Genomic DNA, 13,377 nt, shown 5'->3' on the forward strand with positions numbered 1-13,377 from the left:
ACAGCTTGTCCTCTCCTCCTAATTCCTTGACGGTTCTGCTTGGTGGGGGAAAAAATGCAAACACCCCCTGGTGTGTTTGTGACTTTTTAACACGATTTCATCACAGTTTGTTGACAGATGGGAGTATTCCTTCCGTGGTTTGAAAATCCTGGGGGAAATGTAGGTGTTGGAACATGTTGAGGCTCAACGACTACATTGTTTTTTTATCATCGGGAAGCAGCTCCACTGCTCTGGTTCGAAGTGGTCCAGCTGTGGATCAGCGCCGTATCGCTGGGGTTTGATAACTCCAATGTGGGTGTGTCCAGATTGAGATAAAACAGGCCAACATGGAATTTTGACCTTTTCTGAAAGCAGCTGCTGCCCTGAGATGCAGGTTTGACATCTTGGAGCATGTTGACTTCCTCTCAACACAGAACATCTGGCTGAACTTTCAAGGTTTTTTCTGCATCCAGGTTGATCAGGTGATCACTGATGATGATGCTCCAGCTTTGCTTTCATGCAGTTTCACAGAAAAACGTCTTCAGATGTTCAACACGACCATTTCTCTAACTTTCTTATCATCTCTGGTTGTTGAAATGACAACTCATTGATTTACATATGACTCTAAATAAACTCATGCTATTGACCAAAAAAGTGAAATGACGCCCCCTGCTGGGCGGATTTTCAGTCATTTTAAGTCCAATGCCGATGTTGAGTCAGGCTTAACTTAGTCCTAGTTTACTAAGAAACGGACTATTTAAGCCTGAGCTGGAAAGACTAAACAAGTTAAGCTTAATCTACTCTGACTAGAACAAGCCTGAGTTTGTCACAAGGTCAGAAGAAAGCCTTCATCGGTGGAGGTAAGCATCACCATGGCAACAGGTCAACTAATTGCATTGTATTGATAAAAATGTAGGCACATTTGTATAAGTGTAAGAAAGCAACAGTAAAGGCCCACACAACAGGGAAGCTGCTGCTAACATGAAGATAATGAAAATAAAAAAAACGTGTTTTTGAGTAAACTAGATAACCAAAAGCAGCCAAATGAGGTTTAATGTGAAAAAGAATAAAAATCTAAACAAAATTAACCTAAAATGTAAATTCAAAATCCTGTCCTGCGTTTTCATAGTATTGCTCCCTAAAAGATAATTTGATGAAGAGGTGGAAATATTAAGAAAGACTGTGAAACCTGCAGAGTGACATTAAATCAAAAAATAATTTATAAAATGGAATTTTTATTATTTACTGTTTCAGAACCAATCTTTGTCATATTAAATTGAGAAGGAACACTTTTTTTTTTAGAAGACTTTTGGAGAAAAATATAAAATATTTGTGTTATTGATGAAAGTTATGATGAAAAAAGCATAAGTTTACGTGAGGAAACAGACAATTTCATCTATTTTTTTAAGTAAATCTGCATAAACTCGGAATCAAATGTGTTGAAAGGAAAACTCTGATTGTGACAGATCCTGCAGACTGTCAGCTTAGGTTAGTTTCTCTAGGTAAACCTGCTCCAAGTTAAGCCCACAGTCCAAGTTACCACAAGAACCAACTCACAGAAGGAGATCTCCAGCTTTGTGGAACTATGAATCCTGAGCCTCTGTCATTTTAGCCTGAACGTTCTCCACGATCTAAACTTCTTGAAATGATCCAGTTTGGGATTTAGTCAAGTGTTCGTGCTGCTCTGGTTTGACAAACGATATAAATATATGAATCAAGTGCTTCTGTAGACGCCCCCCCCCCTCTTGAACTGTGTGTAAGTGGAGACTTTCAGAAGAGCAGTGGTGATGGGGGGGGGGGGGGGGGGCAGTCACGGACATGATGAGACCTTTATTTAACCATTTCATCAGTCAGGTGTCCCTTTTCAGTTTTTTGGGCTCTTTGTGTGTGGGGGGTGCATGGTCTAAAAGACTGCAGGATCTCACATGACAGACGCTTTTGCCATTGACTGTAAATAGGAACTGGACAGTGTGACCACTCCTCCCTGGGGTTCAAATCAGGAAGTAGCCGCTGGATCCAAGAAGCCAAAATTCCCATGAACTTCCATAAAAGCGATTACCCAGAATAACCATTTTGCTCAGATACCCGTTTTTAACATGATTTTGTTTAACCTATTTTTTTTCCATGATTTTTTTTGTGCTGTAGCGCAAGTTAGTCAAGTTATAAACCGACCAATCAGATGCCTTGATGAAATTAGGTGGCCTCATGATGCACGTTCAAGACTTTTGGATTTTCCCGAGCCCTCTTTTAGTGGATGGAGTGTGGACTTCCCAAAGGCTCACTTCTGATCGGTGAAAACGGTTGCAATATATATGTCAACTCTGACCAATCACTGCTCATTGGCAATATCTGGTTACAACTATGTGGAGCCTGTATTGCCAAAAAATAAATAAATAAATAAAAAAACGAGGCGACTGAATTGACTTAATTTTGCTGGAACCGGAAGTAAGCCGTTTTCTATGGGTGATGTCGTCCTCACTCACTCAGTCCAGTTCTAGTATACAGTCAATAGTGGGAAGAGAAACTGGTCACACGGGTGCTGTGTTCAGGAAAAATCGTTTATTTGAGAGCTTTATCATAAACTTAAACAGATCAGCTGACCTTCCCTCTACTTGACAAACATTTATCAAAACATCGAGCTGCATCACAAACACAGAGCAATTCTTCTGAAAATTAATACCCTCCTCTATAACCTCCGCCACCCCCCCTGTAACCCCCGCCGCCTCCATAACCTCCGTCTCCCCCTCCATAACCCCCCCCGCGGTAGCCTCCCCCTCCTCCCCCGCGGTAGCCTCCATCTCCTCTGTAGCCTCCACCTCCTCCCCCTCTGTAGCCTCCACCTCCTCCTCCTCGGTAGCCCCCCCCTCCTCGATAACCCCCTCCACCACCTCTGTACCCCCCTCCTCCCCAGCTGTTGCCGCCATATCCTCCTCCTCTGTAACCCCCACCACCTCCCTGGAAGCCTCCTCCTCTGTAGCCCCCTCCTCTATCAAGGCGGGCCATCTTGGGGGGCCGTGGTCCATCTCCCATCCTGCAGGGACAAAGATTTGGTCAGATTCTGGATAAAGCCTGGTTCTGGTTCTAGTTCTGGTTCTGGTACCTTTGACTGGTGTTCATGAGGTTGAGTCCGGCGGCAGACGGCTTGGACACGTATCTGATGGCGTTCAGCAGGCGCGTGTTGCTTTGATCCATCTGGTTGATGTACTCCGGGTCTTTGGTCACCTCCACCACTAAAGCCTCAAGCCCCGCCCTCAGTGCAGCCACGGCCCCGGCCACCTCATGTGGGATCCTGAGCTTGATCCTGCAGACATTCAATGTTCAGCTCAAACTTGGAGGGCCTTAAGAACCAAAACTGAACTCCAAGTGTTCTTCTGCAGCCAAATCTCAGACCCTGAAGCTACGTCCACACTGGGCATGTGTCGCGTCTTCACGAATGTGCTTTCTGTAAACGCTGTTCACTCTGTTCTAGGGATGTCCCCATCCGGTTTTTAGGGCCTGATCCGATCCTGAGTATCTGCTGATTCCGAGCCCTGATCAAATACTTTTGTAAAATGTTTTTAAAAATGAATGAACAAATTTAATAGGCAGATAACAATTTCCTATATTTTTATTTCATTAACATTATTTTATCATTTAAGACTTAGAGCACTTCTGTAAACTTGAACAATCAAGTAAAAATAGTGCAACTATTAACTAGAAAAAAAAATCTACTTTTATCTACTAAATATAGGCGATAATTAGTCATATGAGAAAGTTTAGAGACTTTAGTTTTATTATCCTCACAACCTTCAAACATGTTCAACCAAATGTGATTCATCTTCATTATAAATTTAAAATTAAAGTTACATTCCTGGGCTAGCATTAGCACAGTTAAAACACATATAAACCGGTTTATATTGACATGTCATTGGAAGTGGTAGCCTGAATGTGCGTTTCCGAGGGCCGTGTGAACCTAGCATGATGCGCAGAGAGCTGAAGATCCTCACCAGTCGTCCAGCTCGACGATTTCTCCGTTTGAGCTTATTTTCTTACAGGCGAAGAGCAGCAGCTGCAGAGGGCTGACCAGAGTCATGCCTTTAGCAGAGATCGCTCTGGTTCGGATCTGGAACACAATGTGTGCACTGGTAAAAAGATCCAGGTTCTGAAGGTCCAATCGGAATCAGCAGAACTGAACAGGTTTGGAGAACCTTCCCACCTTCTCACTGAAGACGAAGAAGGGCGATGGGTACTTGATGTCATGGCTGCTGAAAGGACAGTTGACGGAGGACTTGTGGATGAGGGCGTTGCGCCCCTCTGTGGTCAGGATCTTCCTCTTCTCCTTGTGGTAGCAGACGTTGGGGTATGAGCCAAAGGTTAGGAGAGAAATCACCAAATCCAGGTTGTTGTCAGGTTCAATCGTGTTAAACATCTGCTTCATCAGACACTCTGCAAGGCCAGAGACGCAAGTGAAAGTCATGTCACGTTCAATGACAACCGCGTTGTGTTTGCTGACACTTTGTGGTGCATTCAGGTACCTTCAGGGAATCCAGAGTTCACTAGGATGTCCTTCAGCTGGACTTTGGCCTCCCAAGTCATTCTCAGAGTGGACATGTTCAGACGTTTGTGCTCGCAGAAGCGGATCTCTGCATCCTCGCCGTTGACCCTAAATGGTAGAAATGGTGATGAGAAATTGTCCAATCACAGCAGAGCTGGCGCCTGCTCCCCCACAAACCTGACATCATCCCAGGCCTGGAAGACAGCCAGCAGAGCCACGTGGTCCGAAAAGCGGCTGCCAGAGAAGTTCCTGTGGACGAATCCGAGGCGTTTTCCGTCACTGATGAAGGGTTCTGGGAAGCAGGAGGCGGCGGAGATTGTGCAGACGGCATCTCCAACGCTGCGGGGAGACACACAAGAACTGAACCAGACTCTGAAGCAAACAGGCAGGCAGCAGTTCTGAGAGTAGAGACTGACTGAAATATGCAGCCCATGATCATCATCTTCCCCAGTCGAGGCTCGATAGGCAGCCGGGCCAGAATCCGACCCAGAGGGGTGAGCTCATCGTTGCTATCAAGAGCATCCAGCTCTGGAACAAAAAAAACATCCTCAGAAATCCGAACAGCCAAACAGAAGCCAGTCCAAAGAGAACAGGTTCTGTTTAGGTTGAAAAGCCTGGCAGGTTAGTCCAAAAGACGGACACAAGAAGCAGTGGCACCTAATGCAGGAAGTGTTACTATGACACACTAAGGAGTATTATGTCACAAAGGAAGTGACAGCATGACACAGGAAGTGGCAGTATATCACACAGACTCATTAAATAGATCCACTTTTGTGTTATGCTAGCAAATGGCACCCTGGAACAGGTCCTCACCTCTTAACGTGTGCTCGGCCTCTATGACGGCGTCGAGCGGCGGCGGCTCGATAGCCTTAGACAGGAAGTGCCCGATGCTGCCGAGACGCAGCAGCTTGATGCTCAGAGCGACTTCGTGCAGCGGGGTTCTGAAAATCTCTGGAGTCATGTGAGTCTCTAACCTGCAGACCAACACACACACAGTCAAAACCAGCAAACAGACGTGACACGAAGGGGCGGCACAGCTTGAACATACTTGTCAAAGCGAGCCCGGCTACACATGTGGAAGCAGAACCCGGGCCGGACCCTGCCAGCTCGCCCCTTCCTCTGCTCCAGGTTGGTCTTGGAAGCCCACACAGTGGCGTAGTTGGTCATGTTGTTGTGGGAGGTGAAAAGCTTCACCTTCTGCCTGTTGGAATGAGAGCAACGCCGGCGTTAACCTGAGGAAGCGAGCTGACCGGATGACAGGGCGCAGCACTTACTTGCAAGAGTCGATGACGTAGACGACATCGTTGATGGTGATGCTGGTCTCTGCGATGTTGGTGGAAAGGATGACCTGCGACGGCAGGGAGGAGTCAGACATAGAGCACATCTTCCTGTTTTACACGCTTACACACTACCCACCTTGGTGACATCATCAGGAACGGGGTCAAACACCCTCCTCTGCTCCTCGCGTGGAACCTGAGAATGTAGCGGCAAGATCCGGTATCGATTGCTCCCTGAAAAACGACCGCCACGTTTAATGACAGGCTCCTGAAAGGAGGACAGGTGTGGACAGAGGTGGTGCACAGACCAAAGTGCGGGTTGGTCTCCAGGTGTCTCTGCATGGAGAAGATGAGGTTCCAGCCCGGGAGGAAGACGAGCACAGCCCCGGAAACTTTCAGGGTCTCAATGTATTTCAGCAGCGCCTCCACCAGCTCGAAGGACGTCTCCTTCTCGGTCATCTGCCCCATGGTGTTCTTGGTCTGGGGTGTGTACTCAGGCCCACAGATCAGGTTACAGTTGGTCTGCAGAGGCAGCACGATGCACATGAGATCTCGTCCACAGACACGCCCACTCCTAAAGAAAGTTTCTTACATCTTCCTCTCCTCCCTCCTCGTCTTTAGCCTTTTTCTTCCGGTCCATCGGCGGGGGAACGAAGTTGGTCATCTGGATGCAGTCTTCCAGAAAATACTCTAAAAGAACAAAATCTCATAAACACTTAGATTTCCTGTAGTTCTCGTGTTAAAATCGAGGAACTGAGGACTTCAGGTTTCTGAAATTCAAAGAGGAACCTTGAACAGGGAAGGTGCGTCCGAACACCTCGATGATGGGACAGTTGAAGAAATACTCTCTGAACATGCTGGTGTCGATGGTGGCTGACATCAGGAGGATGCGGACGTCGGGGAAGGTCTGGACCACGTCTCTGAGCACCACCATGAGGAAGTCCGTCTGTAGGCACACACACAATGAGAGCGCCCTCGTGTGGATCGCACCCATGGCGACTTTGAACGGGAACTCACATTGATGTCTCTCTCGTGGATCTCGTCCACGATGACGTGGCTGATTCCTCGGATTCCAGCTTCCAGCTTCCGCAGCAGAACGCCTGAAAGAGCCAATCAAAGACCACATTCAAGAGAGGAAAGGCTGGAGGAATCCTAAAATAAGGAAACTGCTTAGAATTCATTCGACTGAGTTTAAAGGGCATTATTGGGTCGGGAAATTTGAGGTGTTCACGCACCCACAGTGCAAAACATGATGCTAGCATGGGGACGGGGCAGCACAGACTCAAAGCGCACGCTGTAGCCACAACTTTTCCCAAGATCCTCTGCTCTCTCATAGGCGACTCGCTCGGCCACAGAGACGGCGCTGATCCGACGGGGCTGCAGACACAACAGTAGATTGTGCATGTGAACTCTTAGCCAGAGCACGACAGTATGGTGCAAAACAGAAAATCACAGTCTTCATGGCAACAACAGTCTCATGTGCACTGCTGTAAGAACTGCAAAAGCTTTTCTGCAGGGCTTACACATGAAAAATGTTAATGACCAAAGGTGGGTCAGAACGACCAAAGTTCAGCTGAGAAGAAAAAAAAAGGGGGTTTGAGACCCAATAGGTTTACTTGGTTTTATTTAGATTCTCATTTCATCTTCAATACCCTTTCTGATAGGAGGTTTTCACTCAAAATCTGACAATACATGGCCCTATTCATTCATCAAAAATAGCCCCAAAGCATGATGTTTCCACCCCCATGCCCTACAGTAGCTATGGTGTTCTTTCTCCTCCAAACACAATGATTGGAGTTCTTACCAAAAAAATTCTATTTTGGTCTCATCTGACCACAGGACATTCTCCCAATTGTCTTCTGGATCAACCAAATGCTCTCTAGTAATAGAGACGGGTCTGCACATGTACTGGCTTTACCAGGGGGACACGTCTGGCACGGCAGGATTTGAGTTCCTGGTGGCACAGTGTGTTACTGATGGTAGTAGGGCTGCACGATATGAAGAAAACTCGCGATATGCGATATTAGTAATTAATATTGCGATAACGATATAATTTGCGGTATTTAAACAATTAGCAAAGCAATCAAAAATATTATTCCCATTCCATTACAACAGCTTAAAAATTATACTACAAATGACCCTTGTTGACATAGGAGGCGAACATACAACATAATAGGGCGCCATCCGATTAGTTAACAACGTGAAGGGGTCCATCTGATTGGTCAAATGCAGAAAGGGATTCTTTCAATCCATTAAACACTTCAAGCTGCCATAAGATTGTTTGGCCACATCTAAGGTAACCATTTATTACAAATTTGCAGTCTTTTGCGACATGCATATTGCACAGCTTGATATTGCGATAACGATAAATTTGCGGTATACTGTGCAGGCCTAGATGGTAGCCTTTGTTACTTCAGTCCCGGCTCTCTGCAGGTCCTTCACTAGATTCCCCCGTGTGATTCTGGGATTTTTGCTCACCGTTCTTATGATTAAGTAATGGTAGCAGAACATTTCATATTTTTGGCTTCAAAGTTAGCATCTGGAGATTAAAAGTCAGTATTTAAGCATTTGATCAAGTTCTGTTTTTGACATAAAAATAAATAATTTTTGGCTAAATGTGTAATTGTTTAGAAAGGTTTTTCTTTAGCAGTCTCAGTTCTTTCAGATAATTAGCATTCTGTGCAGCACATAAGCATGGCTAGGGACCACGGGCATCTCTCAGCTGTGTTCCGTTACCTGGGTGACCACAATGTTGCAGTCAGACGCCCTCCCTCCTTTGATGAAGTGGTCCAGGATGTACTGAGGAACCTGCGTGGTTTTGCCGCAGCCTGTGGCTCCTCTGATGATCACCACCGGGTTGCTCTCCAGGGCCCCCATGATCTCGTCCTCAAACTGTTTGACGGGCAGCTGATCGCGCTCTGCCAGGATCTAAACAACACGGCGTCAGTCAGAGTGCAGAGCACCGCCTGAGCGCCAATAAAGCGGGACTGACCTTCTGCAGAGAGTCGTCGTGCTCCAGCTGGTACATCAGCTCATTGCGCAAGTCCTCGCTGATCTGCTCAGGGGTGCACTAGAAAGAGGGAACGACATTTAGACACGATGGTGTCAGTGTCTGCTCAGACTCTGAGGTCTTCCAGAGCGGCAGGAAAAAGCCTTACAAAAGCCAGCGGGCCCTCATCAATGTTGCTGCTAGTCCAGGGGTTCCAGTTAACCTGCGGGGGGGACCAGGGCACGACGCCGGCACTGTTCTGACGCGTCGATGGCTCGAACGTGTTGATCTTCCCCTGAATCAGAGACACTGGGCAGCTGGGGTCTTCAGGCTAAAAGACACAAGCATCCATGTCAACTAGACCCACATTTACTGCCCCCACAGGCAGAAGGGGGAACAGCATCTACAGTTCACCGCAGAAAAAGCCCACACTAAAGACTGTCTAAAGACTGGAATGAGCCCAGGGATCATCAGATCATCCCCAGCTGCACAGAGCTTCAGAGAACTTCTAGAACTCACCGGTGGGGGGATCTCGACTCCGAGCTCCTTGGCCACAGTATTCAGCTGCAGCTGCAGGTCAGGAGACACGTTCACGTCGTACGGCTCCAGCTGGACATGACAGAAAGAGTCAAACCTTCATCCGTGCTTATTTCTGCTTTAAAGGATTTTATTTAAAACAAACTCCCACCGTCTCGCCTTCCCTCTTCTTGGTGACCCCGGTGTACGCCTCCAGCACCCCCAGGTGGTACAGCTGTCGCACCAACGACAGCGCGCACGACTGCGCTGCCAGCTTCTTGTTAGATCCGTGTTCGCGGGCCGTGATCTCTGTAAACAACACAGCACAAAAGGGGCGGAGTCATCTCTGACATCACCCGTAGGATTCTGCACAGCAGTAACGAATCAAAATCGATTGGTTTTTGTTGCATCCACCTCAACAGGGTTGAAGGCACAATGGGGCGGGAGAAAGTAAACTATTCCTATTTGAGGGGTGATTCGTTTGTTTCATATTTATTAAAAGAATTGGTTTCTGCCGGTATTAGTCTTTTGTCATTTAGTTTTAAGAAAAATTTCAAAATGCTAAAAAATACAAGCTTTCTGATACTTAAAACACAAGAGAAAAGGTTTTCTATTTGTTAAGGAAAGCACCAATTTCTATTTACTGGCTCTGCTAAAATAAGCGTAAAGAATCTCAGCACAGAACCGTCTCTGTGGTCTCATGTACAGACATGTCAAAACTTACTTCTGCCGAGCTTCCTCACGAACAGCTGCATCTCTGCTATGAAGCTCCTGCAGACAAATAACATGGCAGAGTTACATCCCGTGCCTTTCAAAGTAAAAGCCTAAAGCCAAGCATCCCTCAGGAGCAGACTCACCTGATGTGTCCTCAGAAAGAAACCTGGGCGTTTTTCTGCCAGACTTTCAGGTTTTAAAGCCTACAATGAAGAGCAACACCACAAATCACGACCAGAGACCACGGAGCTGCACCCATGGGGGGGCTTTAGAGAACCTAAACGCCATCCCCATGTATTTCCTCAGCGTGGTCGTGAGTTCTAGTGTCGCTCTGCAGGCTTTGAGTTGAGCATGTGGCTGTGAGGGCTCTCCGGTGTAGCCGGCACACGCAGGAGCTCTCTGGGTTTGCAGCAGTCCGGCAGAAAAACACACAGGTGCTACCAGTGAGCGGCGGGCCCAGGAGTGTGGCCCCTTTCAGAGGAAACATTTACCAACCCGAGAAGCTGCAGCTTTTTAATTAGAGTTCATTTGTCAATACCCCACTCTCCCACCCCCACCTGACAGATCTGAACAGCAGAAAAGACCAGATCCAGACTGACGAGAGACCTGGGCTCGTCAGGCTGGATCTGGTCAGACGGCTTGTAGGGGAGCGCTGATCCAGACCTGTTGTGATCGGGTCCCACTTGGCTGTACGTGTACTCGGAGGTGATCTTCTCCTGCTGGAAGAACCGGTTGAGACGGGCCTTGGCGTTCTCCAGGGTCCAGTTTCCGTGCAAGTTTGCATTCAGGTCTACCTCCTCGGATTCCAGCGTCTACAACAGGAGAGCCGCATTAGTGGGACCGGTACTAAGGCAGAGCAGTCCCACCTGTTATGAAGCCGCCTAATGTTGTCACAGTCATGTGACTGCAACATGTGACAACACAGCTCAAAAGGACCGGGATCTTCTTGAAAAGCAGCTTCATGGCACATAGCTGGCTCCAGTACCGCTTGAGCCTCCTGCTCATCCCTCCGGGCGTAGTACTCCTTCAGGTTGGCTCCTCTGTCCCACTCAGCCCCTCCTCCTCCTCCCCCATTGCCACCTCTAGGAGGGAACCCTTGTTCAGTCTGTCCTGGAGGTGCATTGATGAAGGCATCAGCCTCTGAAAACAGAAACCACAGGATGAAGAGGACTGAAGTCAGGGAGCAGCAGGTTAGGTGTGTTCGGCTCAAACCTTTCTCCACCTTCACCACCAGGTGGGGGGGCAGCGGCCCGCTGGCTGGGAGGGTTCCGAAGCTTCCCGGAGGTCCTTCGGGCTGGTTGGGTTCTGGAGCCACGGCCTGGGTAGAACAACAAAAGGCCGTCAGTTCCGGTTAAGTGTTCGCTGCCCACTGGTAAACTTTTGACTAATCCTTGCAGTCTCCCAGTCTTTATGGATCTTGACTTTCTAAATGGTTTTCTGTTCTGGCCTGAACATAGCTGGATGCTCTATTGATTGGAAAGATGTTCCTCTGGTTTGCTTTGTTTTTACATCTCCTTTAAAAAAGCGTAAAAAAAAGCTTTCTGACCCCCAGAGCTGGAACCTCTTCAGCCTTCATCTCCCCGACTCGGACCAGATAGTTGACAAAGTCCCTGGCGGCGTTGGTCTGAGCATCCTTCTTGCTGGTGGAGTTTCCCATCCCCACATAGGTGAAGCCATCCACCCGCACCTTCAGGAGCAAACAGAGACGTTACGGGAGAGTCTGGTTACAAACCAGCTGGCTGTGAATGCAGACCGACCTCACACATGAACTTCTGCCGGTTTTTGTTGCCCGCCGCCCGGATTTCGTAGTTGGGAGTCAGCTTTTTCTTTCCACACCAGGCGTACAGGAAATTCTTGATGTCCGCCATAGTGGCGAGCTTCCAGCTCCGCGTGGGCTTTACCTGCGAGCTTCAGGTGTGCCCTGGTCCCTTAGTGTTGCCTGTAAAACACAGAGGTGGCTCTGAACAACCGCAGAATCACTGGCAGGCGTCACATCAAAACATACAGTGTTGTTCAGGAAGCTACAGTAAACCGCTGCCTGCGTGCGTGTCGTAAAAGAAACCCTAAACAGAAAAACATATGTGCGCCGACACACACACAGGGAGAAACGATAACAACACTAACGTTACTAAGTCACGGGGGAAATGTTTGACCGTTTTTATACTTCAGCTAGCCACGTGCAGCTCCTATCATCAAGCAATAATGTGATCCTCCATGCAATATTTTTCCCCAATTGATCCCACATTGAATCATCAGTTGCAACTGAGACAACTACAACGAAAATGCTAGTATGCTAACGTTAGCTTCATTCATCAACCGGTGTAAACGTTGACAGACGCATTGAGGCTAAACTAACTAACGCCAGTAAGACACGAAGTACGTATGCAAAATAAATATTAAAAAAGCAAACATTTTCATTCTAACATCAACGACTACATTCAACACCTACCGTCCGCTCAGTCAAGTCTGCAGTGCAGATTCCTGCAAAGCGGCAACAGCGGAAGCTTTGAACTCTTCTACCGCGCAACAGCGCCACCCTCTGTTCTGGAGGTGAAATGAACTGTTAGCTCCTGGCAGTGAGTTGATCCTTTTTTATCAACGCCCCTCTGCATGATGATTTTTTTTATTCTACTGGGATGAGAACTAGATTTCTGTCTTTTGTCACTCTAGTTGGTTTCCTTTACTCAAATTACATTGTGGTTAACATCAACCCATTGTCCACAAGGATTATAAGTGGCCACTGTGTCATAAACATTCATAAAATCAGTGTAAGTTTTTGTTGTTGTTGCTGTAATCAAATTTAAATTATTAAAATTATTCCAACCCTGCGAGAGACTGGCGACCTGTCCAGGGTGCCCCCTGCCTTCGCCCACAAGTGGCCGAGATAGGTTCTGGCAGCCCCGTGACCCCGAAAGGGAGCAAACGGAAGAAGATGAATGAATGAATGAATGAATGAATGAATGAATGAATTAACGAATGAATGAATGAATAAATGAATGAATGAATGAACGAACGAATGAATGAATGAACAAATGAATGAACGAACGAATGAATGAATGAATGAATGAATGAATGAAAGAACGAATGAATGAATGAACAAATGAATGAACGAATGAATGAATGAACGAACGAATGAATGAATGAACAAATGAATGAACGAACGAATGAATGAATGAATAAATGAATAAATGAAAATTTTTCACAATTTCTCCTTCATGAATTCAATTCAGCATTTATGTAAGTTCCATAAACAATCAGAAGTTCAAATTTCGAGTAACAACTATGGAAATATTAATCTTGCTTCTGTGTGATTCATATTTGGAGCACGAAATATGGACTCCAAATGTAAATTATATTTTAAATCAAGT

The 13,377-nt window shown here is 46.9% G+C and overlaps 1 protein-coding gene across 2 annotated transcripts; it reads right to left on the minus strand.

Annotated features, from left to right (window-relative positions):
• Positions 1–2,519: 2,519 nt before the first annotated feature.
• Positions 2,520–12,570, minus strand: dhx9 (DEAH (Asp-Glu-Ala-His) box helicase 9). Of its 2 annotated transcripts, XM_020710807.3 has the most exons (28): positions 12,459–12,570; positions 11,767–11,948; positions 11,556–11,696; positions 11,222–11,327; positions 10,995–11,149; positions 10,673–10,821; positions 10,020–10,066; positions 9,468–9,604; positions 9,299–9,388; positions 8,949–9,110; positions 8,783–8,860; positions 8,527–8,718; positions 7,026–7,167; positions 6,808–6,890; positions 6,580–6,736; positions 6,383–6,480; positions 6,099–6,312; positions 5,930–6,024; positions 5,788–5,861; positions 5,562–5,714; positions 5,327–5,487; positions 4,930–5,041; positions 4,691–4,852; positions 4,494–4,621; positions 4,175–4,404; positions 3,966–4,081; positions 3,080–3,280; positions 2,520–3,010 (listed from the first exon to the last, which is right to left on the minus strand). In XM_020710807.3, exons 2-28 carry the CDS (start codon positions 11,875–11,877, stop codon positions 2,653–2,655), a joined length of 3,852 nt encoding a protein of 1,283 aa, XP_020566466.2. In that variant the 5' UTR covers positions 11,878–11,948; positions 12,459–12,570; the 3' UTR covers positions 2,520–2,652. The 2 variants fall into 2 exon arrangements, with proteins under 2 accessions (XP_020566466.2, XP_023820970.1); XM_023965202.2 differs by lacking the exons at positions 10,995–11,149; positions 11,222–11,327; positions 11,556–11,696; positions 11,767–11,948; positions 12,459–12,570 and adding an exon at positions 10,153–10,212 and having other exon boundaries at positions 10,673–10,752.
• Positions 12,571–13,377: the final 807 nt, after the last annotated feature.

This window comes from Oryzias latipes, chromosome 17, assembly GCF_053564925.1.
Source record: "Oryzias latipes strain Hd-rR chromosome 17, Olatipes_Hd-rR_3.1".
Lineage (NCBI taxonomy): Eukaryota > Metazoa > Chordata > Actinopteri > Beloniformes > Adrianichthyidae > Oryzias > Oryzias latipes.

Coding starts and splice junctions, on each gene's coding strand:
- dhx9 (XM_020710807.3), bottom strand. CDS start 11,877: ATGGCGGACATCAAGAATTTCCTGTACGCCTGGTGTGGAAAGAAAAAG. Junction 5,862..5,929: donor TTCCTGATGATGTCACCAAG/GTGGGTAGTGTG, acceptor CTGCCGTCGCAG/GTCATCCTTTCCACCAACAT. Junction 4,622..4,690: donor CAGGCCTGGGATGATGTCAG/GTTTGTGGGGGA, acceptor TCTACCATTTAG/GGTCAACGGCGAGGATGCAG.